The sequence below is a fragment of the Microtus pennsylvanicus genome, chromosome 2 (genome assembly GCF_037038515.1).
Source record: "Microtus pennsylvanicus isolate mMicPen1 chromosome 2, mMicPen1.hap1, whole genome shotgun sequence".
NCBI classification, from domain to species: domain Eukaryota; kingdom Metazoa; phylum Chordata; class Mammalia; order Rodentia; family Cricetidae; genus Microtus; species Microtus pennsylvanicus.
Window position 1 is genome coordinate 14535582 of NC_134580.1, and position 26159 is coordinate 14561740.

At 51.1% G+C, this 26159-nt stretch overlaps 1 protein-coding gene across 4 annotated transcripts in view; it reads right to left on the reverse strand.

The window, feature by feature from the left end:
* Window positions 1-26159, reverse strand: part of Celsr1 (cadherin EGF LAG seven-pass G-type receptor 1) — a 135412-nt gene that overhangs the window by 28730 nt on the left and 80523 nt on the right. For all 4 annotated transcript variants that reach the window (XM_075960259.1, XM_075960257.1, XM_075960258.1 and 1 more), the window contains exons 6-14: window positions 13192-13349; window positions 11668-11831; window positions 11147-11272; window positions 10150-10316; window positions 4172-4357; window positions 3133-3246; window positions 2644-2818; window positions 1563-1704; window positions 1139-1259 (exon numbers count right to left, since the gene is read on the reverse strand). In XM_075960259.1, the coding sequence (XP_075816374.1) occupies window positions 1139-1259; window positions 1563-1704; window positions 2644-2818; window positions 3133-3246; window positions 4172-4357; window positions 10150-10316; window positions 11147-11272; window positions 11668-11831; window positions 13192-13349 (1353 nt within the window). The remainder of the gene's footprint in view (window positions 1-1138; window positions 1260-1562; window positions 1705-2643; window positions 2819-3132; window positions 3247-4171; window positions 4358-10149; window positions 10317-11146; window positions 11273-11667; window positions 11832-13191; window positions 13350-26159) is intronic.

Sequence of the window (26159 nt, forward strand, 5' to 3'; positions counted from 1 at the left end):
TACTGAGTGACTACAGCTACCCTAAAACCCAATGGCAATCTTCCAGAGGCAACTCTGAAGGCCCCTGCAGTTGGAGGCGGGGCTTCCCACAGCTGTGGCTAAGCACACAGGAGCATATTCTGAAGCTGTGAGAACGGGTGTCCAATGCTGTACACACATTAGGTCTGGATACCAAGACAGGGTGTGGCTTGTGTATATGTGGGGGGGGCAGTAGGAGGGGAATGCTGGGGATCAAATCCAGGGTCTGTGCAATGCCGAGCGCGTGAGCTCCACTTTCTGAGCCATATCCCCTGCCCTCCAGATTTTTTTTTTTTTTTTTTTTTTTTGGTTTTTCGAGACAGGGTTTCTCTGTGGCTTTGGAGCCTGTCCTGGAACTAGCTCTGTAGACCAGGCTGGTCTCGAACTCACAGAGATCTGCCTGCCTCTGCCTCCCGAGTGCTGGGATTAAAGGCGTGCGCCACCATCGCCCGGCTGCCCTCCAGATTTTAAAAACTGCCAGTTTGGTAAAAGGGCAGAACAGTAGCCGACTAGGAAAACCAAGGCTGATGCCAACGATGTGGCAGCCTGCACAGAAATGCCTTGATCTGCTGTTCCTCACTTGAGTGCGGGGCTGAAGAAAGACAACAGTGGCTTCTAGATCCCATAGTGGGGCAGTCTGAACCAGTTTAGATGTGAGCGGCCCTGGAGTGTTCACAGAGCACAGGCGAGCAACCCAATATATGGTTATTTGCTTTGGTGTTCAAGACAGGGTTTCTCTGTGTAACCCTGGCTGTCCTGGAACTCTTTCTGTAGACCAGGAAGGCCTTGAATTCAGAGACCCACCAGCCTCTGCCTCATGGGATTAGATGTGTGCACCACCACTGCCCAGCACAACCCAACATCTATATGCATGTGGGGGGGGTGTATGTATGTATGTGTGACTATTTACAGGTAGGAGTGCATGCAGATATCTGTGCTTATATAGGAGTATATGTGAATACAGGTGAATGTGTGTATATGAAAGTTTATGATATATATACACGGGTATATCTGTCCATATGCGTAGACTCATGTTTGTATGTAGGCCGTACCGTGCATGCATGGCCAGCTTGCTTGGCTCAGGTCAAAGGGAGGTGGGGACAGACTGGTGGCCTCTCACCTTGCATTGGCATTGGCCATTGGTCTTGTTGCAGTCTGGATCAAAGCCTTGACTGACGGCACAGTGACAGGGGCCACACACCGGGTTCCCCCACCAGCCTTTGGGGCATGGAAGGTCGACTCTGATGGAAGAAAAAGTGACAGATGAAGGATACTCAAAGAAGTTTGTGCCCTCATCCCTCCCTTTAGGGGCCACATACCCAACCAGGCTCTGTCTACAGAAATGGTTTAAAATGATGGTTTTCTCCATGTTTTCGTCTGTCTTAAAGACACACATGAGAATCCCAGTGAAGGCCTCAGTGTGGCATAGACAGGAGGGGCAGGGTGGGGATGGCATCTGTTTGTACCTCCCCAGGGGAGAAGAGGCAGGGAAGATGGGGACAGAAGTCAAGGGGGTCACCAGGCAGTGTCACAGGCTCCCTTACTTGTTCTCACAGTACTGCCCATAGTGGCCGGGCCCGCATTCGCAGGAGTAGCCTCGGGGACTGTTGGGGGCGCGCACACACGCTGCTACATGCTTGCAGGGGTTCAGGAGACACGCGTCCACACACTTTCTTCCAAAGTACCCTGTGGGGACAGGGCCAGCATAAGCTCTACTTCAAGGCTTCTCCTGCATCCCATGCTTCCCGAAGCCCACAGTTCCTGCCACTCAGCAAAACGGAGGAGCAGCCTCCCCTCCAGGTCATAGGAGACAGACTGGGGAAACATGGAAGGCAGTCATCCCAGGCCGGGGACGGGGGTGGTGGAATGCAGGGATGTAGGTCCTGGCTGTTCCAGACACATGGACAATGGGAGCTCTTGATGGACAGCTTCAGTACGTCTCCACCCACCAGGTCCAAAGGTGACCGGTGAATGTGTGACATTAGGATACGTCACTTTTTTTTTTAAATATTTATTTATTTATTATGTATACTATATTCTGTCTGTATATATGTCTGCAGGCCAGAAGAGGGCACCAGACCTCATTACAGATGGTTGTGAGCCACCATGTGGTTGCCGGGAATTGAACTCAGGACCTTTGGAAGAGCAGGCAGTACTCTTAACCACTGAGCCATCCAGCCCCTAGGATACGTCACTTTTATACTACTGTGCTCCAGCTGCACTTGGAAATTAAAGTCCCGAAATGTTCTCTAGGCTGAGAAAGAAAAGGCAAGGGACTCTGTTTCCAGTAGAAAGGTCCTCTGCTTTCCGAGGAGAGTAGGGAGGTTGAAAAAAGGTCTACCTCGGTAGCCCAGGCTAGCCCCCCCCCCGGGGAACCTCACCATGCAGCCCAAGCTGGCCTCAGATTTGCAGCAATTTTCCTGCCACGACTGACATTTCCTTCCAGGTGCTGATATCATAGGTGTGAGTCACCATGCATGGCACAGAGACCACTTCTTTTAAGATAGCTCAGGACCCTATAGCTTCATTGAGTTGACCGGGGAAGCTAATGCCCCAAATCAGTTTCCCTAGATGCACTGCAGCCACCAAAGGCTCCTCTACTCTGGTGTAAAGGGAGGGCCCCACCTCTGTCGCAGATGCAGGAGTAGCTATCCCAGGTGTCACGGCAGTGGCTGTGTGGAGGGCAGGGGTCTGAGGCACACGGGTCCTCCACGTCACAACCGTCCTTTACCCTGACCTTGAGGGCGTCATTCATGTTCAGGGTGGCAATGTTGGTAGACGTCTCCCCCATCCTCACGCCCTACATTTAAAAAGTGAGGGCAGCTGGACTCAGTCCCAGAATGGTAGAACTGGATGAACCCCAAAAGGTAAAGAGAAGTTAAGAGAGCCCCCAAATTCTCTCCCAGTCTGAACAGTTTTTATAGAGGCTAGAGACATGGGCAATGCTGGATCACACAGCATGGCCAGCAGCAGAGGAATGTGTGGTTTGTGTTCCCTGCAGGGGCCTACTAGATGGCCATTCCTTTGTTAAAAAACAAACCAAAAAGTCATGCCAACTGCAGTGATGGCGGCCTAAGCCAACCATGCAAAGACGTAGTACCATGCCCACCATACCTGCATACAGCCTCGGAAACCATGGCGCACGGACAACTTGTCCTCAGACACACCTCCGATGACGATAGTCCGCATCTTCAACCCAGGAAGCTGGTTCCCAATCTGCACCGTGCTCTACACAGAAAGAACGGAAGTCTCTGGGCACACCTTCCCAGTGGGAGGAATGTACTAAAGACCAAGGCAGAGGGACACGAGTCACCTCCCTAGAGCCTCCAAAGAAACACTTGGCCTTCTGGAGGGAGGCAGGCTGCCTGTATGGGGCACATAGGGCATGGGATCCAGGTGGTCAGTGGGGAAGACATGGGCAACCTTCCTGCCCTATAATGGGCATAGCACCCAAACAGCCATGCTGAGAGAATGAGCTGGGTTAACAGGAGGCAGGCAGGGAGTGGGGGCCATGCATGACCATGGGAATACCATGGGTTGCAGCTGGCTCCCAGCCCCAGCAAAGGGCATCTAAACTCAACAGCTATGTACTCTTAGAATGTGGTGCAAGGTGAGCTAAGACTCCGAGGCATCCTCTCAGCATGTGGGTATCTTCCGGCATGTGCCATGTTCTCTGGCTGGGAACTGCAGAAACCAGTCCGGTTCAGAGAGCATTCTGAGGGTGCTGTCAGGAGATAGCTGCCATAGAGTTGGGACAGGTGTGTGTCTATGTCTTCCAGCCTGTCGGCTCCCTCGTCTTTTCCAGCTTAATTCACTATTCCCCTTTCTGGGAAAGGTGTGCTGATATCTGTGAGTGGGGACAGACAGGCACAGGGCTGGACGATGAGATGCTACTCAGAGCAACTCTGCCGAGGGGAAACCCTGCAAAGGCACCTGAAGCACCATGCTGGGAGACCCAGGTGGGCAGGGCCAGACTCCAGACTACAGAAGTATCCTCAGCATACGTGGAACAGAAGATACAAAGCCAAGGATGCCAACCAGTACTTCTCCAAACCTCCAAGGTCCCTGCAGGCGCTGGCACATTGAGCATCATTGTGCTTTCCCGGGAGCCAATGAAGGAACGGTTCCCAGGAGGGTACAAGTACATACTCACTTGGTCCATCCCATAGTCCAAGGTCATGACGGCCAGGTATTTGATGTCCTTGCCCTCCTTGGCACTCCTCAGTTCTATTAGCACGTGGTGCCATTCTCCGTCGGTTACCCGGGACTTGGACAGCTCCATGGATGCCACGTCGGAAGGGCCATGGGAGACCTCGAATTGGATGTAGCTGTTGAGAATCTGTAGGGCAGAGAGAGCCACACCAACTGACCGGTGCAGTGACGTGGAGAGCATTCTGCAGACATCTAACAACACAGACATGCGGACAGCTTTAGACATGGCACCAGCGTGGGGAAAGAAATGGATTTAAAAATTAGGAGCCAGGCATGACGGTGCCCACCTGTTATCCCAGAACTTGGCGGGACAGCAGGAATGGTCCTGAGTTTGGAGACAGCTTATTCTAAATAGCAACTGTCAGGCCAGCCTGGGCTACATAGTGAGACTATCTCAAAAGAGGAAGAAAAGAAAACAAAGACAGACACAGGTTTGGCTGGGGATGTAGCTCAGTGGTAGAGCACTTGCCTGGCTATGTAAGGCCTGGACTTTGCTCCCTGACAACAACACACACCAACAATTAGGGACAATTTTAGTTTGTCGGGCTCTAATCTTGTTTAAAGACATGCATGAAAATCACGAGTATTGCACCTAGCCTAGAACAGTGTTTTTTTTAATTTATTTATTTATTAAAGATTTCTGTCTCTTCCCCGCCGCCGCCTCCCATTTCCCTCCCCCTCCCCCAATTAAGTCTCCCCCCAGCCCGTAGAACAGTGTTTTAAGTTAATGCAGTTAAGGCCAGGTGCAGTGGTGCAAGCGCTTAATCCCAGCACTTGGGAGGTGGAGACAGGGGCAAGGGCAGGGGAAGCCGAGGGGTAGAGGCAGGGGCAGTGGATCTTCGTGTGTTTGAGGACATCCTGGTCTACACAGTGAGTTCCAGGCCAGCCAAGACAAAAGCGAAAAACAAAACAAACAAAACCACAAAAAGAAAATAAAAGAAAGGAAGCAAAGAAAATGAATGCAGCTGGGGGCTGACAAGATGACCCAGGGGGTAAAGGCACTTACTGCCAAGCCTAATGACCTGAGTTAGACCCCCGAGATGCCCAAGATGGAAAGAGAGAACTGACTTCTGCAGTTGTCCTCTGGGCCCCACATACACACTATAGTACATACATGCACACGTATAATTAAAGAAATACATAAATGTCAAATTTTTAAATTAACACAAGCTGGAGCCATGGCCAGAGGATTTTTTTTTGACTTGACAGAGAATTGGGTGAGTTGGACCTTCCTCCTTCTGTGGGTCAGGACACCTGTGTCACGCTCTGAGTGACAAGGTTGAGCTGGAGGGCGGAGGCCAGGTAGAAGGAAGCTGCGGCTCGGCTAGGGGCTGCATCCCCCAGGGCCGCCAGCTGGTTCTGAAGACCCAGTTGCAGCACAAGCTGAAGAGGGTCATGCAGGCCCATGGGAAAAAGAAGAAAATTCCCATCCCAACCAAGCTGGATGGGCAGGAATCTTCAAGGCTTAGCACTGGGATGCTTAAGGGCTAGACAGACACTCTGAGTAAACAAGAAACAGAGCAGATCTTGCAGGGACAGAAGCCTGGCTTTGCCTCTGTGACTGTACTAACATGTTCTGGGGCAAATGGTTCCCCTGGCTGCCACCAACAACAAACAAGATGACAAGGACACCAGCTCACTCTAGAATTTCAGCACGATGCCTAGCACTCAATAAAAATTTCCCAAAGTATGAGGACACGGTAGCATGTCTAAAAACTCAGAAGAGTATAACAGACCCATAGGGATGACAGAATTGTCAGAACCAGGCTTGTGAGCAGTCATGAGATGAGAGCCACAGACAGACTTGGGGACCATCAGACTCTTGTTTCTGGCTGTCCGTGTAACATTCCAGAAGGATCAAGCTACTACATTTCAATACAGGGGAGAATAAATAGAAAGCAGGGCTGTGGCTTATGTAGATGTTCAGTTAAAGATTAATGCCCACCAAATTGAGACTTAGATTTAAAATCTACTGAACATGACACACTTGAAATGCAAAGACATAGAAAATGTTGAAAGAAAAAGGGTGGACACAGCCAGGCAGTGGTGGCACATGCCTTTAAACTCAGCACTCAGGAGGCAGAGGCAGGCAGATTTCTGAGTGTGAGGCCAGCCTAGTATACAAATTGGGTTCTAGGACAGTCAAGGAAACACAAAGAAACTCTGTCTTGAAAAACTAAAACAAAAGCAAAAGGAGGACAGAGACATTATAGACAGAAGGGCTAGTGTGGCTGCATAAGTAGACAGCATTTTAAGGCAAGCATCATCACTAGAGAGAAAAGGACTTTCCTAAGGACACCAGAGCCAGCCAGCCTGGAAGGAAAACAGGTGAGCACTGAAGTCCAGATGCAGATTGCCACAATAACAAAAAAAATCAAATAAAAAAAATCAAAAACAAAACAACCAATTTTGAAAATGGCAAAACTTTTTTTTTAGAGGTTGGTTGGTTTCTTCCCCCCCCCCATTTTTGTTGGACACAGGGTCTCATACAGCCCATACTGGCCTCCAACTTCCTATGTAAGCACAGGATGGTCTTGAGTTTCTAATCCTTTGGCCTCCACTTCCTAAGTGCTGGGATTAGGAGGGTGTGACACTACCCCTGATTTATGCAGTGCTGGGAATCGAACCAAGGGCCTTGTATACACTAGTCAGGTGATCCACCTACTGAGCTACATCTCCAACCCTGGACACACTCTGTTTAAACACAATTAACGCCACCATCTTGACATATGCGGATCTCTCTACATCTCCTTGCTTGACAACTGCAGAGCACACATTCTTCTCAAATACACACGGAATGTTGACGAAGGCTGGCTGCATGCAGGCATTAACACAAGCCTCAACACATTCCAAGGACTGAACTCACTGGGCCCAAGTTGTATGGCCTCTACCATGTTAGAAACAATATCAAAAGGTTTTAGTAGATGGTGCCTCATGCTGGCTAACTCAAATACTCCACAGGGCCTGGAGGAAGCCCTGGTGGACAGGACTAGCGTCACAACTGCTTCCTCTTGACTTTGGTCTACATCAATAGCTGATTTTGGAAGGCAATTTTTACCTTTTTACTTTTGGTTCACAGAGGTTTCTGGGCTAGTGAGGTACTCTCTCCCTCTCACTAGCCTTGCTGGCAAACCCCCAAAGTAATAGATAACAATGAAAATGAAAATGTCATGTGTCTACAGCAAAAGGAGAAGCCATGAATAAACCCCAGGACAGTGACAGAAGCTGCCGCCCATCTTGGATGGCTACCCACTTCAAGACAGGGGCCAGCAACAGCATGATATTCCACTGAACAGTGCAGCTGGATTTGGGGCATCTGACAGCAATTATCCAACTTGTCTGGGCTTTGGACACTCAAACGGCTGCCCCACAGTGTTACCCAGGCAGTCTGCAGGCCACAGGCTACACATGACATACAAAACACAACCAGAAAATTCCTGAGATGCCTGGGAGAACAGGCATTAGGAAATCATACCTAGGTGGTCTCTGGTAGAGGTCTACAGGACCCCTTGAGACCATCTTTGGTGCACCCAGTCTTCCTGGCTGCAGTCCCTGAATTTATGGATGAGCTCCCAAAGGTAACTCCTCAGTCAGGGCTAGCCCTGCTGAACGCAGCCTTTTCCCCCTACAGGTACACTAATGACAGCCTGTGAGCACCCATCATCACCAGACTCAAAACAGCCAATTTAATGTGTTCCGACAGAGAAACACCCACAGAGAAATGCCTTCCCCGGGCAGAACGGTGCTTCCAAGTTCAGCCCAAAGAGAGCTTCTGGGGCAGCAGGTAAACTTGTGAAATTACAGCTAACGAGAGAAGAACAATGGCAGCTGCAATTACCCTTGACGCACATGCCAACACCCCCAACCCAAGTGGGGTGCTGGAGCCATGACCCCAGGTGAGTGGGCAGGCAGACTTCTGTCTGCGCTGACGGCCCCACCCTCCTTCTGCCAGTGCAAAGGAATCTCTCAAGGGGCCCTGTGGCCTCTGACAGAGAACTGGGAGAGGGAGGGCTCCGGGTGTCCCATCTCCTCCCACTCTCTGAGCTGAGCCCTGCTCCAAGGAGGTGCAGAGGGGTTCTCTGGCTGACCCAGGTCCCGCACGGCCCAGATCACACAGTCTCTAGCCTCAGTTTCAGACATTCTTCAGAGTTCACCTCTTCCTGACCATCTCCTACCCACCCCAACTGCCTGACGAGGAATGAAGAACAAGGATCCAGGGCCGAGGAAGTAGAAGAAACAAGTCATAGCTCTGTGCGGACCTGGGGACAGTAGGGGCCGCTGGCACCAGTTCCAGGAGCCACTCACTACCTTTAGAGGTGTAATCTTGGGACAGAGGTGCTATGTGTTTCACATGCCGGTGTAGTCAGACTCCTCAGGAAAGTAAGAGACTGATATGTAGCAGACTACGCTGAAGGGGGACAGAGGATGACCAACAGAAAAGAAGTCCATGGCACTAGGCCCCATTAAATGCACTCACATACAGACACACACAGAGACATGCATGCACCCATGCATAAACATACATACATATATGGGCACACATGCACAAACATACATTCACATATTGGCACACATGCACTCATAGACACGTACACAAATGTGCATACAAATACACAGTCATGAACACATGCAAACACAGACACGTGCATGACATGCACAGATGGACACATAGATGCACACATACATATATGCTCAGACACATTCACATACAGAGGCAGACACAAGCACACAAAGAGACATAGGCACACATGCATGTGCTTATATATACATACTTTGGAAAAGCCTGGAAGAAAGAAAGAAACACCCAGTTATTAATTCCTCCAAATTTGTGACTAAGTCCCTGCTTGGGCATGATTCCCCTAAGTGGCTATTGATCCCCTGGGATTTTTGCACAGCAGGAGCATGTCAAATCCAAGGGGATCCAAAGATAGAGAATTCTGATCCTGCCCAAGAATCACAGGCCATGGTTTATACAAGAGAATCTGTCTGGTCAGTGTGAATGGGAACTGCCAGAGACACAAGGACAGAGGATGAGTGACAGGCTTAGGGGAATCCCCTGGCCAAGCAGTGAGTCCCAGACTGTGGGCTCATCCTAAACACCTCAAAAAAATCCTCAGGATGAACATAGGATACAGGCTCTCTCTACTGCACTGCCAGTGAAGAGGCAGAGAGGTGAGGGTAGCTCAGTGAGGAAGCACCGGGTGAGCCCGGCAAAGGCAGTAACTCATCACTCCTTGGTACCACTGGCTCCAACGACCTATCAGAAAACCGTCTGTGATGCAAGAGATGTGCAAATGTGTGAATGGGATGCATGAGATCACCCTGAAAAATGTTGGAGTACTCCAACCTAAGTTTCAAACAAGCCAAACAGTAACGAGGAAAAAGGAAGAAAACACACATGTGGCGTGATGCAATGGGGCCTCAAGAGCCCTCTCTAGGCAGGGACCTGGTGTATGGGAGTACAGGTTTAATATGGGGGGTATGGGGCCACAGTCTGAACTGACGGAGGCTCCCTCACTGCATCTGATGTAGCCCTTTGCCCTCAGCTCTGAAATGCCAGGGGGGAAAAAGGGCCAAATTCCAAGCAGGATAGGGCAGGGCAGGGCAGAGCTGCTGTCTATGGCAAGTTACACAGAGCGAGATGTTCCATGGTTACCTGCTCTGCTCTGTGACTTCAGTGAAGGGAAGCAGGCGCTGGAAAGGAACCCCACCGGAGCCATTAGCTGCACGTGATCTCTGCACTTCTTCCATACTGAAGGGCACAATGGCACTGCTGCCTGAGCTCCCCATATTTCCTCTCTGTGTTCCCACAGGGAAGGCATAGGAGGAGGTAGGTGAGTGGCAGATGCCTTTACAGGGATCCTAGGAAGCCCCTTTGTCTGCTCTGCAGCTGCCTGTGTGGCTCACAGACACACTCACCTGGAGATGGAGTCTGGAAGATGTGCCTGCTGTGGCTTGCATCAGCACACCATCCTCCTTCCGGGTCCGGAACATGAGCCCCAGGTACCAAGGCACAGAGATGGTGATGTCGAGGTCACTCCAGGACACAACGCTCTCGCCACTGAAGCGCTGCGGATGTGGCATAACTGCAGATACAGACCAGGCCCTCAGGCACCTCCCGAAATCAGGCAGAGAGCATCCTCTCAGCTACCAGCCAGGTGAGGATGGACAGATGCCAGACTCAGACCTGTATCTGCGCTCAGTACTGTCCTAAGAGGCTGCAATGTATTCTGCAGATGCCCACCATGGCTTCTGTACAGCTCACTGGGCAAAGAAGCCCTGAGGGTTGCCAGACGCATCCAAAGTGAGCAAGGAACACCCTAGATGGATGTATGACAATCACGGGTTGGTCCTGTGGTGCTTGGGATCAGGTTCAGGTTTCATTTGGATGGGTGGCACCATTCCCTGGGCAGGGGATCATGGGTGGCATGGTGAAGAAAGTGGGCTGGGGACTGGCGTGCATGCATTGCTCTGCTTTTGACCTATGGTGATGGAGTGACGTCACCAGTTCTCTCTCAAGCTCCGCTGCCGTGACATTCCCATCATAATACACTTACTATGGTCTGCAACTGTGAGCCAAATAAAGCCTATATCTCTTAACTTTATCTTGTCAGGATATTTTATGACAGAACAGGAAAGACACTAAGAGACCCCGTGAACCCTGTAGCATCTCCGGGAGATGGACAGGAGGTTGTCCTTTATGCTATCACCAGGCCTAATCAGCAGCAGCTGTCAGGAGAGTGTGCCCCCACAGCCACCTTGTTCTTCTGACCCTCGTGGTCACCTGTCATCCTAGACATCCTAGAGAGCTGGGCCCAGGCTCTGGACCTTTATCCCAGTCACCCGCAACTTCTTATAGCCTGTGTCCCCCTCCCAGATACACCACCGTGGGCTGGGGAAAAGGACAGATTCTTACCTTGTTCGCAGTTCTTCCCACCGAAGCGGAGTGGACAGTCACACAGGTACGTGTTCCACCTGTTCACACAGGTGCCCCCGTTCTGGCATGAGATCCCATCGCAGAAGTTCCTCTGAGAAGCACAGCCTACAGGGCAGAGGGTATAGTCTGGACTTGAGTTCAAGACCACAAGGTGATTTCTGTTAAGGAACTGTGCCACTCCCTGCACTGACCCACGTGAGTGTGCAATCAGTTAGAGACAGCCAGCCTAGAATCTGCTGGGCATGGTGAGAATGCCAGACTGGGGTGTGTGGAATTCTCTGCTCCATCCATATCTGAGACTCAGGGTTTCCATGCCATTCCAGGGTCTGATCTGATCACCTGGTATCCAGGTGAGCAGACAGCATCCCAACATCAGGAACACAGCAAACTGCAGGCTTGTGGTCATGGCCATCAAGCCAAGCTCTACACCCATTCCCAAGAGGTCCTCAAATGTCCAGTGGGCACCATGCTAGCCTTATACACCCAGGGGCTGTGCACACCTGCCCTGGTGCCATTGTTGGCAATGAATGCAGCCATGTCCACAATCCTGCCATCGACGGACAGGTTCCGCATGCATCCCACAAACTGCCGGCTATGCACGGGGAAGTCTTCTGGCAGGTTGGGGACACCACCCAGGAGCAGAGGTCCAGTCAGATCCAGTGACCTGGAAAGACAAAGACATCTTCTGTAATATGGGGCCTGGCACGGCTGTGCCATCACTGCGACTCTACTGCTAAGCCTTCCATCACAGAGCAGGTGCAAGCCCAAGGCAGATGCCTGGCGGTCAGGACAGAAGTGGCCCTGCTTCAGGGTCACGAGTGGCTCCTCGCAGCTTCTCTGGGCCTCAACGTCCTTACACTTGCCATCACTTCAGACAAATCGGTGTTTGGGGACAACTAAGGACCACCTCGAGTTCCATGCTGCAGGAGAGGGAAGCATCCCACAGTTCCTTGGCTCTCTGGGGAGAAAGTATAATGAGAGCAGAACTCTGGCTCCAGCAGGGGGCAGCTGAGGTCCCAGGCAGGGCTCTAGACCCAAGACAGTAAAGAAAGTTAAGTGAGGACGTGTGACCTTCATCATGTTCCCCTGAACACTGCTCTCAAAAGGGATAAAGACTCAGGGTCAAGGGCCTTCGTTGAGCCTGTAATCCTGGTCACAAGGATAGCGAGGCTAGAGAACTGGAAGGAGGAGGAGAGCCTGGGCTACATAGGGAAACACTGTCTCAAAGCAAACATCAAACAAAAGATTTATTTGTGTGTATGGGTGTTTGATCTGTGTGTACATTTGCACACCAGAAGAGGGTACCAGATCCTATGGTACTACAGTTGTAGACAGTAGTGAGCCTCCATGTAGCTGTTGGGAATTGACCTCAGGTCTTCCGGAAGAACAGCTAATGCTCTTAACTGCTGAGCCGTCTCTCCTGCCCTAAAACCCAATGTTCTATATTACACCCGCAAACTATCATCTGGACACAGCAGGAGCGGGCTCTCACCTTTTGAGGTTGGTGATATCAAAAGAAAATAAAGCAAGGCTGGCCCTGCATATGGGTATTAGAATTTCTTTGTCCTGAGTTAAAAGAATCCCTGAGAGACCCCAAACCAGCAAGGACAACCAGCCACTTCCACCTCATGTAATTCCTTAGTTCAGGAACTGGCAACCCAAAGAGACAAGATGAAGACGGCAAGTTGCTCAGGTTGACTTCTGCATGGCAGCTCACTGCCTAAGTCCAGACTGGCCTTGAATTCATAGGTAGACCATCCTATACTGAATCTCAATTTATGTGCCTCATCCTCCCAAGTGCTAGGATTATGGGTATGCCCTGCCGACCTGTCTTGATGGGCGCGTTTGGGGACTTATTCTTGAGGGTTCTATGGTCTGAGAGAGAAGATGCTATCCAGGGGAGACAGTCTGACACCAGCACAGACAGAGGGTATCAAGGTACTCTACGTTGGCCTGACAAGGGTGACTTGGAGGAGGGCCTGAGTAGTTGTGGATGCCCCATGCTTCCCCTCCAGGTGTCTCACTTCTTGGAGCCACTCTGAGTGCCCTGGGCAGCGCAGCTGTAGTTCCCAACGTAACTTCCAAAGTGCACGGCCACAGCAGCGTCACAGTCATCCACCGTTACCACGGCCACCTTCTCTCCCGACGGCCCATGCGGCAGGCCCAGGTGGCCGATGTTGGGCTGTGGGGGCGGAAAGAATAAAATCAGTCAGCTCTGTCTGCCAGCATGCCCTGGTGGGTGTCCCAGCTCTGGACACTGCCTGCAGAGGTGGAAGGTGCATGAAGGGTGAGGCACCCTAGCCCGCAACCTGCTACACGGGGTGCAGGGGATCGTCCCAGGACACAGGTCCTTCTCAGAACCTCAGAAGAGGAATGTATTGAAATCAAGGCTATGGCCTGAGTTAAGGCAAATCCAGGGTGAACTATGTGGGCCTGAGGCCAGATGACTGGGGTCTACCTATGTATCCAATACCCTGAAAGGGGATGCAGGACCCTTCCTAGAAAGCTGGCTTATAAATATTTTTTTGGTAGTGCTAGGAATGAAAACCCAGGGATACGGATAGCCACTCAACCACTGAACCAGTAAATCTTCAGCCCCACAGCTAGTGGAGTCTAATTTTCTAGGTCGAGAGGTCTAAGCCACACAGCTTCTAGCCCTTCCTTACAGTGGCCTCCAGATACAACCTTGCCATTTTACAGGACACTCTTTTTGTCCCTCACTGGCTCCTGTCCACCAAGACCCTGTATAGGTTGCAGCTTCCTGGTCCAAATAGGGAGACCTGTTTCCCGGCCATCTAAGATGGAGCCTGACCATACGGATGGATAGTCAAGTACTGAGTACCTGTGGTGGCCTCACCCTCAAGTTATCTCCATCCCTTCACTGACCTGAAGTTGCCTCTTCTAAGCTTCCAGGCCAGACCCACTCCTCAGGAACCTCTTGGCCTTGGCCCCTCTGCTGACCTCATATACCAGCCTGGGCTCCCACCTCCTCAAGCCACCCAGTGATGGCTTCTTTTCCTGGCAGTCCTCAGTCTCTCAGGACACCAAGTGTCCACCCATATAACCTCTGACATCCTTCCTGCACTGTCCATGCTGGACAAAAGGTATGAAGGCCTCAGAGCTTTAGAAACAGGCAAACAGCCAGAGGGCTGACGGGCTGCTGGATTTCCTTTCTGACCTGCACATCAGGGTACCAAGGCCTGTGTCCCTAGGTGCTGTGAGCATAACCCCAGAGTGGTGTTGCTAGATCTTCCAATTGGCACACACAAACACACTCACAACCACACATACCTCCTCCTACCACATGGAGGATGTATTGAGGAGCCTGGCAGCAGCCCTCCTCAATCCCTCAAAACAATAGGCCCAGACAGGTATATTGGCAGACCTACCGACCCAGAACTCTTTTTTTTTTGTTTTTGTGGTTTTTCGAGACAGGGTTTCTCTGTGGTTTTGGAGCCTGTCCTGGAACTAGCTCTTGTAGACCAGGCTGGTCTCGAACTCACAGAGATCCACCTGCCTCTGCCTCCCGAGTGCTGGGATTAAAGGCGTGCGCCACCACCGCCCGGCTCCCAGAACTCAAGAGACTGAGGTAGGAGAAACACTTAAGCCTGGGAGGTTAGAGCCAGCCTGGGCAACATAGCAACACGTCTTAAAAAAAAAAAATCCATGGGCTCAGGGCCTCTTCTTGCTGAGGTTGGTTGCATTAACATGGCAACCTTATGTTACTTTATACTACTGGCAATGGCTGTAAAAACAGAGACTATAATTAACTCATCCTTAATTCCTTTTACCAGGGAATGACTGTGCAGCTCGTTTAAAAGGAAACCTCACTATTCTCACAGGAAGCAGGCACCTGTTTATTTAATGGGTCCACGGAGCTGGAAGGTAGGACACGGAGCCGCTGGCAACAGGAGCTCAGCCAAGTGTCTGAAGTGTGTGACCCAGGGTTTGTCTGCTCAGGCCACATACCCTGGAGTTGAACAGCGGATGACTTGCCACAGCTACCTCCTGGGAGCCCTCCCTCCCCCTCCCCCAGCTATCTGCCCTGAATAAATGCTTGGCAGTACTTTCTCTGGGCATGAGGTAGGATTAAGATTAAAATACCTACCAGGTACTGTGTCTGCCATGCAAGCGTGAGGACCAGGTGTGGCTGCGGGTGCCTGTAATTCCAGCACTGGGGAGGTAGAGACAAGTGCTGCTCCCCAAAGCTGGCCAGTCAGCCTAGCTGATCTGTGGGTTCCAAGTTCAGTACAAAAAATATGATGTGGGGAGCAACGGAGGAAGCTGCCCATTGACCTCTGACCTCCAAACATGCAAATGCGCCTGAATACATATATGAGCCCTCAAAATACAAATGAACACACACACTCATGTATGCACACACACATGCACACACACACACACACACACACACACACACACACACACATCTATCCTGTTGATGTGAGAAGAATCATAGTGTCAACTATACATGAGTCTCCCACAAACCTTTCTTTGGGAACTCTGAGGGGAGTCAATTATCTTTGGGTCAATCTCTGATTATCTATTTCCTTAGAGAGTCCACCTCTGTGTTAAGTGGTAGGTAGAGAGTTATGGAAAATCATCTGTTTTCTCACTCGGGAGCAGCAGTCTGCTTTGGGAGATTGGTGAGGTGCCCATTAGGGGCGGTTAAGTGTTAGGTACCACGCTGAGAAAGAAGGACCATCCCCAGGCTGTCCGAACCCCATATCATCTGCAGAGCGTGTAATTTACATTTTTGGGAATGGGTGTGAGGCTTTCAAAGGGTGGATGTAAACAGCCCTTTACATGCGGAGGCTTTAATGAAATTGAGCTGCTATTTACCAAATTGCGATTGCTCTACAGTACGGTTTGTAATCAACAGCTCAGCACCATGGGATTCAAGCACAGACAGGGAGGAAGAGAACACTGGGGTGGAAAACCTGGGGCGGGGTGCGGGGGGGCGGGGGAGACAGACACCCAGCTTTGTATCCACAGTGGCTCCTGCTGATAAGCAAGAGCCACTCCTGACATGCTGACACCTAGCTCCACGCTGAGGGATCGGAGGTGGTAGCAAGGCCCTGGGGTGACTGCTGCTGGTCGTCACCCCCAAACAGGTGCCCTGGCCTTGCAGATGAAAGAGAAGGCTTGTGTAGACAGAGGGCCAGGCACTTGTGGGTCAAACAGGATCAGGAGGAGGAGAGACAGGAGGCAGAAGCTTGGGGTGGGGGGCTCCTGAAGGTGCCGGGGCTGGAGCAGCCAGAAGCTAGCAACCTCAGCGGGAGGTCAGTTCCTAGCTGTCCAACAATGGACTCGCTGCCCACTAGGGGAGGGGAACTCACGGACAAGGTTAAAGAAAAGCGAGGAAAATCAGGCATGGTGGTGCATATCTTTAACGCCAGCACTTAGGAAGCAGAGACAGGCAGGTCTATATAATGAGTTCCAGGACAGTCAGGCCTCTGTAGAGAGACCCTGTCTGACATAAAGGGAGGTGGGCAGAAAAATAATACAAAGGTGACCAGGACGCATACAGGGGTTTCATCAGAGCCAAATGCTGGTCACCACAGGGCCCACCATGCCACGCCCAGGGACATGTTCAAGGGAATACAGAGACTCAAGACCAAACACACCACACACACACACACACACACACACAAAGGAGCTCACACATGTTCACAACAGTACTCCTTGTGATTCCCCAGTGAGAGCAGAAGCAACCCAAATGTCCAGAGCCCTGCTATACACCACAGCTTTGGTGAGCTCTGAGGCATGGCACCGAGGACTTATACTACATGAGGCCATGCAGCCCAGATGCCCAGCACACACACGTCACAAAGATGCTGGCTGGTGGCGGTGGAGGCTGGGGAAGTGTTGGGGTGACTGCTGAGAACAACGGAATATCATTGTCAGATTCTGAGAACATTCTAGATTAGACAACATGTTACACGACTGCACCATGTATGTTCTGAAAGTTGTTTCTTTGGGCCGTATAATTTTGATCCGGTGCTCATCAGCTGTCCACAGTGCTCTCTCAGGACCACCTCTGGGAAAGTCTACCTACATCCATCACTAGACCCCGTGCTGCTGTGGTGGGCGGTAAGACACAACAAGGAAGATGGCACTTGTTGGGAAGGGCGGAGGAGCTACACGGGCACACTGTTGGTTGGCTGCTCTGGTCAAAGAAAGGCATGGGGTTGGGCTTGGTGGCAGAGCCTCACCTAGCACGCAAGAGCACCTGGGTTCCCTCTCCAGCCTTACTACAACAAAAATAAGCCTTCTTTTTAAAAGGGGGACTTGGCTATATTCAGGGGTAAAGGCACATGCCATCAAGTGAGGTCATGAGTGTGATCCCTGAGCCCACATGGAGAAAGAAGAGAATGAGTTTCTCATGCCACACATACCCATGGCTTCACATACCCATATACATACACATATACACGTAAAACATAATTGGAGCCTGGGGATGCAGCTCAGTTGATAGAGTGCTTCCTAGCATACACAAAGCCTGTGTTCAATCCCTAGTGCCCCATGAATCCAAGCATGGTGATGCATATCTGTAACCCCAGGCCTAGGGAAGTCAAGGTCGTCTTTAGCTGCTTGGCAAATCTGAGGTTAGCCTGGGATACATGCAACCCTGTCTCAAAAAGAAAATTTTAAATTAAAAAAGAAAGATAGCCAGGTGGTGGTGGCGCACACTTTTAATTCCACCACTGGGAAGGCAGAGGCAGGTGGATCTCTGTGAGTTCAAGGCTAGCTTGTCTACAGAGAGAGTTCCAGGAAGGAAGGAAGGAAGGAAGGAAGGAAGGAAGGAAGGAAGGAAGGGAAAGGAAGGAAGAAAGGAAGAAACAAATGAACCTTAGGAGTCATCTTCAGGATGGAAAGCTTAGCAGTGACCATGCCAGGTCGCTTGGGCAAAAGTGGTGAAATACACATAGACCAGAGGTGACTCCCACACGGTCGAGCAATATAGAATGCCTGTAGCCGAGTCTCTAGCATCATCAGTATCTACAACTGTCTACACCACTTGGAAGTCTATAGCCTCAGTGTCCCACCTTGGCCACACAGGCTGCACCAAGCAACCAACCCCCACCCCCAGTGCAGGTGGAAATGGCCAGTGGGCGGAGCTACCACAGTAACTCCCTCTCCACTCAAGAAACTCAAGGGCTACAGTACACTTCAAAGTGAGGCCCCAAAAGGCTGGCTCTACCAATCTGAGCAGATCTGGATTCCTGATGCCAAGCCATCACAGGGCCTGCCCCCTGTCATTTTCCCCCAGCGAACTTTCTTCCCAGTGTACGGCCCCTCCCTGATGGCTTCCACTTAGATGCCTAAAGTATCTGCAGAGCGCTTTTGTGTGCACACAAAAGCCTTTGGTCCTCCGAAGTACTCACATTTCTGCAGTCTTTTAACCTGCTGCAGACAATTCCTTGTTGGGAGGCCGATGGGGGTTTGGTTTCAACGTGGGGGCGGGCAGAGAGGGGTGCCTATGAAACCAGATGCAGTAGGGTGAGGCTCAGGAGGTGAATGGATTCACACTCGGTGTCAGAAATGGCCAACCAACATCCATATCAAAGAATTCACAGATGGCTGGAGCCCAGGAACGCTTGCAGGAGCTGAAGTGTGGTGCAGCCATTTCTCCGACAGCAGCCCTGAGGCCACCCTGCTGTGTCTGCCACAGGCAGGTAGTTAATAGGCAGGTAGTTATTGACCACTTCAGATTGCCTTCTCCAGCCGTTGATCCCTAGCATGTGCTTGGGACTGTCTCCCGGTCACAAAGCTGTGTTTGCTTCTCTTGCGCTTCACATTACAGACTAAGGCATAAGTTGAGTTGTCCTGGTCTTAGAGACCTGGGCATCGGTGCACCTGGAGAGTGTCCCCTGGGCTTTCTCTCCTTTGCTAGCGCATATCCGAGATATCTGAGACCAGATATCTGGGAACAGGCTTGTAGCAGCAAATTGCATAATTTGCATGGAGTGCGCACAGGAGTAGACTGGGAGAGGACCAGACAGATGGAGGGTACAGGAAAAGGCAGCCATTCCACCGGACAGGACACGCCCTATGACAAGCTGCCTCAATCCTAGAGGACTTTCCATAACAGAGTAATGGAACACACAAAGGGCCCAGGGCAAGACCGGGAGCTGTGGAGTTTCCACGCATGTGGCTCTCTACCATCTGACCAGCCTGTGTTTAGGAAAGGAAGCCAGGAACCTTATCTCTCAGCTCTGCCACCTGTCAGAGGACAAGGTGTGTCCTTGTACCTGCTGCATGTCCCCGTTATTACCACTGCAGCTCTACAGAGGGCGGCCCCAGCCACCTCTCCCACAGGGCTCACTGGCCACTCCAGACCCCTTGGGCTGGTTTCTGTTACCTACTAAGCTTGGCTTCAAGGGAAGCATTTAACATTCCAAAGGTGGAGATGAAGGACAGATAACCGGGATCTCAGACGTCACCCGTCACCCGGTGACCCACTGAGAGCTGGCGGAATGTGCCTGTATGGAAGTGTCGCTACTCGATATTTAAGGAATAGCCGTGTTGGCCAGACAGGAGCTCACTGCACTGGCAGGAAACACAGCCGGAAAGAAACAACTGATTCACACTCCAGGCTCGGGCTTGTGGACAATGAGAGCTTTTATGGTAACCGAACCCCTGAGGTGCGCTCCCATAGGCTCATATGAAACCCCACACCCACCCCCTTTGTTGGCAAGAGGGCCTTGTGCAGTGGGAGAGTAAAGAAAGTAAGCTCACTTTGCTGCACCTTGGTCAGAACAGGCCTAGGTATACTTTACAAAGCTCAAAGCTCACTGAACTTCATGATTTTTTTTTTTAGCTTGCATAGTCTTCAAACCTGCAGATTTGTTTAAAAAAGAAAAGAAAAAAAAAGAGCCAAAATGGTTCATTTGTCACTGAGCCAGAAGGTCGATGCTCTACCCATAACTGAGCCAGGTGTGTACAAGAAGATACACACAGAAGAACGCCAAAGGATCCCAGAGCCGCCTAAATTCACATCCTCGCCCACACACACCTATCTCGCTTGCTGTTTGTACAGAGAATGGCTACAGGGCCACTGGCAGCACATGTACTCAATGCGGCCTTGAGATTTCAGACCTCCAGGGACCTGGGGGACCCTTGCTGGGTGTGGGGGTGCACACCTGTAATCTCAGTTCGTGGGAGGCAGAGGCAGTCAGATCTCCGTGAGTTTGAGAGTGAGTTTCAGGATAGCCAGAGCTCCATGGTGAGACCCTGTCTCAAAAAAACAAAGAGAAAAGGGGAGGAGGAGGAGGAGGAGGAGGAGGAGGAGGAGGAGGAGGAGGAGGAAGAGGAGGAAGAGGAGGAAGAGGAGGAAGAGGAGGAAGAGGAGGAAGAAAGAAAGAAAGAAAGAAAGAAAGAAAGAAAGAAAAAAAGGAAGGAAGGAAGGAAGGAAGGAAGAAGGAAGAAGTCCTGACTGAGAAGGAACTGGCCCAAGTGTCTGAAAAAGGGCCGTTGAATTTTTCTGGAATAGTAGAAACCCTCCCCTATCTTGAGAGGAGTGCAGGTGGGGCTTACAACCCACCTCTTCTAGAGATGGGGCTTCACATGCAGCACAGACGAGAGGTTTTAAATCGTGTGAATAAGCCAGAGTGAACCCAGCCAGGGCCAGGCAATTCCTAAGAAGACCCATATCCAGAGGTGAGCCTGAGGTCCCACCCCACTCAGGGAGAGGTGTGAGTTCAGAGAAGGGTGGTACCTTTCTGATGGCGCCCCTCCCCTTTTTCCATAATAGTGACTCTAGTTTTTAACCAGAAACAGTCAGCCTGAACATATATAGCAACCCTTTCTCTACACCTCTTCTCAGCAGATAAATGGAGACAAGGGAAACATGGCAACCCAAACTGACATTAATCATGTCAATTTGATTTACTGTTTATCCTTTGAAAACACTATTCTGCAGCGCTTTGGAGATTTTTATGTGTACAGGTGTTTTGCCTGCACGTGCATGTGCACCACTTGACGTGCTGTGTCTGGAAGAACAAGGAGATGACGAATCCCCTGGAACTGGAGTTCCAGATGCTTGTGGGATGCCACGTGCACACTGGGAACCAAACCCATGTCACCCAGGGCTCTTAACCCCTGAGCCGTCTCACCAGCCCTGGGATCTCCCAGTTCCTGCACACTATCTGGTGTTCTTTTTTACCGAGATCACATCTGCACAGCGCCCGCTCTTCTAACAGCTAATGCAGTTTGGCTGATCACACATGTGCTCCCCAATTATGGGGTGTTTATAAGAAGACCCTAGGCATGACAGGCTGGGAGAGAAATACTGATTTAGTCCATGTTTCAAAGGGAAGATGCACAAAAACCAGAGCAGATGCCATAACTTGCCACTGAGGACTTGGATTGGTGGGCTTAACTTACTGGGTTACTATGGAACTGATGGGAAAAAATGAAAAATACTACCCTCCAGGATGATGAAGAGGAGGAGGAGGAGGAGAAGATGAGGAGGAAGAAGAGGAGGAGGAGTACCATTCCCATCATCCCTTGAACAAGACTGGCACAAGTGCCCAATAGCCAGCCTGACAGGGAGGAACGTCACAAGCCCTGTCAGCTGCAGGAGGCCAGGGTGATGAAGACAGTCACCATAGTGATGTCTCTGTGCAAGAGGCTGAAGGCTACCACACACCTATCTCCTGCTCTGGCTTTCCACCTTAACCATTGTAAGTCCCTCCCAGCTAACCCCTATATCCCTAACCAAGACAATCCTTTGAGGACATTCAGCAGTAGCTAGACACACTTGAGTCTTCACGACGGCACGGATTCTGTGGCATTTCATGAGTAGTGGCTGGGGACACAGAATGGCCCCTCTTTCAACAAAGAGTCATCAACCCCGAATGCCAGTTGTACCAGGTAGAGAACCCCAAGTGGCATCTCACCTCTATGGAAACTCCCCTGAAGACTCACCTTACCCTCAGACCCCACTTCCTGCTCACATCCTGAGCATACCAACAGAAGAGACCACCCCACCCCACATGTCCATGTTGGACACAGAAACCTTGCCAACACATCCACGCTTCCCCAGGGGACTGGGGGTTATCTCAGAACTGAGGTGGGAACAGCCAAATCCATAGGATACTCTTGATTTGCCGCCGCCGACGGCAGTGAGGAGGGTGTCACTAAATGGCTCCTCGTGTGGAGAGCAGATAGAGTCCTGAGTGAAGTGTATTATTTGACACAGGCACGGCCATGTCAAGGACCTCAATGCCTCAATCCATGGAAGTGGCTAAATCTTCTCTGGGTGAGGCTCAGAGGGACAGAAAAGCCTTCCTCTGGTCCAAGTGGGAATATTAATAATGTGTATAGAAACCATGGACCATGGCTTCCTGCTCGGGGATGGCTGCAGCCTGAGACTGCTTCCCTAGAGAGACCTTCTATCTCCATTAGCTAGACCTGCTGCCTTTTGCAGCTGTGGAGCATAAACCTGCCTTGGTTCAGCTGGATCAGATACACCTACTGGGCTGGAGGGTGGTGCATATGTCTTTAATCCCAGCACTTGGGAGGCAGAGGCAGGTAGATCCCTATGAGCTCCAGGCCAGCCTGGTTTACATGGCAAGCTCCAGGACAGCTAGAGCTACATAACAGAAAGATCCTGTCTCAAAAAAACCAAAACCAACACACACACACACACACACACACACACTCATGCATGCACACACATGCTGGGATTCTAGGTCACAGCTGGTGTCCTCCATCAGAACAAGCACAGCCTACCTGACCTCAGCTTTTCTGTATACATGTCTGTAGGTCAGCCCCAGCTGGGTCAATCCCTGAGACATGCAAGAGGGTGGGACTTGCGGTATTCCCATGTCCCCAGCTCTCACCGGGGCTTCCTGAGCAAAACAAGGCATAGCCAGAATACTTCATGAAGCAAAAGATGTGCTTAAGAGGACCAAGTGCCCAGGGGCTGCATGCAGGTTCCCTCTTCTCCAAACTACACCTTCTTTTGGAAGCAGCCAGGTCCTACTGGGAGCATGCCTCTCCCAGTGCGAGCTGGGATATGGGTAGTGTGTCTTTCCCACTGTGAGCTGGGATATGGGTAGCGTGTCTCTCCCACTATGAGCTGGGATATAGGTAGCATGCCTCTCCTAATCCCATAACCACCCTTGGGAGCTGAAAGGTGACTTAAAAGAAACCCAGTATTGAAACCTGAGTTTCAAATGCAAAGAAAGGATTTCAAATGCTCTGTACTGAAGTCAGCCATCATATGCTGGAAGTGGAAATGCTTAACTGCTTTTACCAAAACCTCAGGGGAAAAAAAAGCCTACAGTGGGACCACGATCACAAATCCCCAGCCAGCCAAACCTCCATGGTACTTCCAGAGAAGGGCTGGGTGAAGCTCAAGGTGCCGAGCCATGGCTGCCTCTGAAAAGACCTCGACAGAACACCCACCATCAACTCCAGCATGCTCCTCTGTTCCCCTGAAGGAACTTAACCAACAGAACCTCTCACTGAAAATACCAGTTTAACCAGAAAGAAAGAGCTAACGGCCTTTCACAGCCCCACTGTGAAGATCTGCAGAGGGTTCTCTGGGGCCACAGACCCTGTCCCTCCTCAGGCTTCTCACCATAGCGCTTGCTCCTCCAGGATGAAGGCCACACAACTCCACCATCAGCTTCCCTAGGCCTGTACACCTCCCTCCCTGCTGCCCCCCACTGGCTGGCCCTGTTTCCTCTGGGGACCCGACAAGAAGCCAACCTGACAACTCTGAAGTCCCCCCACGGACGGACCAGCAGACCTGGGACAGGTCCCACAAGATTCCCAGCACTCTGTGGTCTCTGTGCAGAGATACTTTGCCAGGCTGACCTGACATGTCCAGGATGGGAACAAAACAAAGCCAAGCCGTGCCTTAAAGAAGCTGGCACTCAGGGAGATATAACAGTCACAGCCGGCAGTCAGTTCCACACCCTCGCTGCAGGGTCAGATAGACGCCCAAGTCTCCGAGCGCATCTTCTTAACAACCAAAAAATAACCAAACTGAGGTGGTGTGAGCGGAACAGGCCGAGTGTGCTCAGGACTGACACAGCCAGAGAAAGGTCTGCAGAGGGACTTCCTTCTACTGCTGGATCCATTGAAGGCCACCATCAGGACAAGGCTTGAGTCTCTCAAAGCGTGGCTCACCCCCCTCCCCATCATCTTGCACCTCTCTTCAGGCCCCCTTCTCACAGCCATCCTCAGTAGCCCGAGGTCACTCCACATTTTCTTGCCAGAAGCCAGGACTAGAGAGGCCACTGATGAAGACTCTTACAATGCCACAGAGACCCAACAAAGAGAGTGACTTGCCTTGACAGGTCACTTTCAGGGTCCCCTTTGTTCCCTTATAGACTGGAGTTCTGTGACCTCAGGCTGCTGCCCCCAATCAGTTTGTAAATTATTCCCAGCCTGACAGGTCTTCTCAGGCCCCCACTGATCTGTCCCTGCACCTCGGAGGCAGAATCACATAGAAATACCAGGGCCATCCACAGACAGATACTGTAATCTCTGCTAATATTCCCTGGTGTGTGGCCCACCCAACCCACCCACCGAGGCTTAAGGATATAAGGGAGACTGGTTTGTTTCCTCCCTAAAACACCCTCTGGCAAGAGAAGGAAACAGCCCAGCAAAGGCCTAATCCTGAGCTCAGAGCTCTGTTTGCTCACTGGGAGGAGGAGGGAGCTGTTGAAAGGACCCAGCCCTAGAAAGAGAAGCATAGATTCCAGTAATACATCTCTGCCTGTTGATCTTTTGGCATGGGGCCCTCTTTCCTCTGGGCCATTTGGGGTAGCCTTCTGCAATGGTGTGCTTCTCTGAGATGGCTCACAGGACAGAGAATTCACAACAGGGCTAAGAGGTCAAATCTGGGTCCCAGTCAACCACAGCAGACAGATCCAGAGGCTTCTAGTGGGGAAACCAAGGCTGGTTCACCTCATCCACCCACCCCTTCCTCAGCAGCAAGCTGGAGGTACATCTCTGACATAATCAAGAAAGGAAATACACACTGTGCTTCCCTGACAGCCCAGAGCTTCCTATGGTTCATTCTGACAGGCCTGTCCATCCCAGAAGCACAAGCCACTGCGAGTGTCCACTCAGGGTATTAAAGTCTAGGAGGCAGGAGGAACATACAAGGAAAGCCACAGGATCGAGGTGCGTGCAACAAGGTGACAAGGTGAATGTCCCTAGCTGTTCTTTCCGGAGCAGAGGCCAGCAAGGCCATCATCCCTTTGTCGGATTATCTGGCTGTCTTTCTACTCAAAAGCTCGTGCCTTTAATCTCAGCACTTGGGAGGCAGAAGCAGGTGGATTTCTCTGAGTTTAAGGCTAGCCTGGTCTACAGAGCGAGTTCTAGGACAGCCAGGGTGGTTACACAGAGAAACCCTATCTCAAAAAAAAAAAAAAAAAAACCAAGAAACAAGCAAAGGAAGAAAGGAGAAGAAGCAGACAGAGAGAGAGAGAGAGAGAGAGAGAGAGAGAGAGAGAGAGAGAGAGGAGCATTTGGAGTACAAAACCATAGACATTTTGTCCTTGAGCCAAGTGTGTTCCACTTCCTGCGAGCTCTGCTGCCTGTATCTGTCATCATCTGGCCTGCTATCCAGACAGCACAGACAGCAATCAAAGTGTCTGAGCATCTCAGGTGACCATGCCCCTCTCCACAGAGACACAGAGAAGCAATCCCAAACTCCAGAGGCTTCTAGTGCCCCAGTCACAGGAGCTCAGCCCTCACCTGTGTGCCCAGAGGTCACAACTATCCTTTAACCATGACAAGGATGGATGGTTGCAGGATGCCCTTTCTCTGGGGTAAGAACAGGGTGGGAATCACTATGAAGAACATGGTGCAGGGAAAGACCATGGGAGAACGAAATAGATGAGACAATGAGAGGTTAAGATATCACAGAAAGGGAACCCTGTGCAACTTTGAGTTCTGGGAGGAGAGAATGGAGAGGAGAGACACATCCTGCTGCTTCCTATGGGGCTACTGGGAGTCAGTGAGG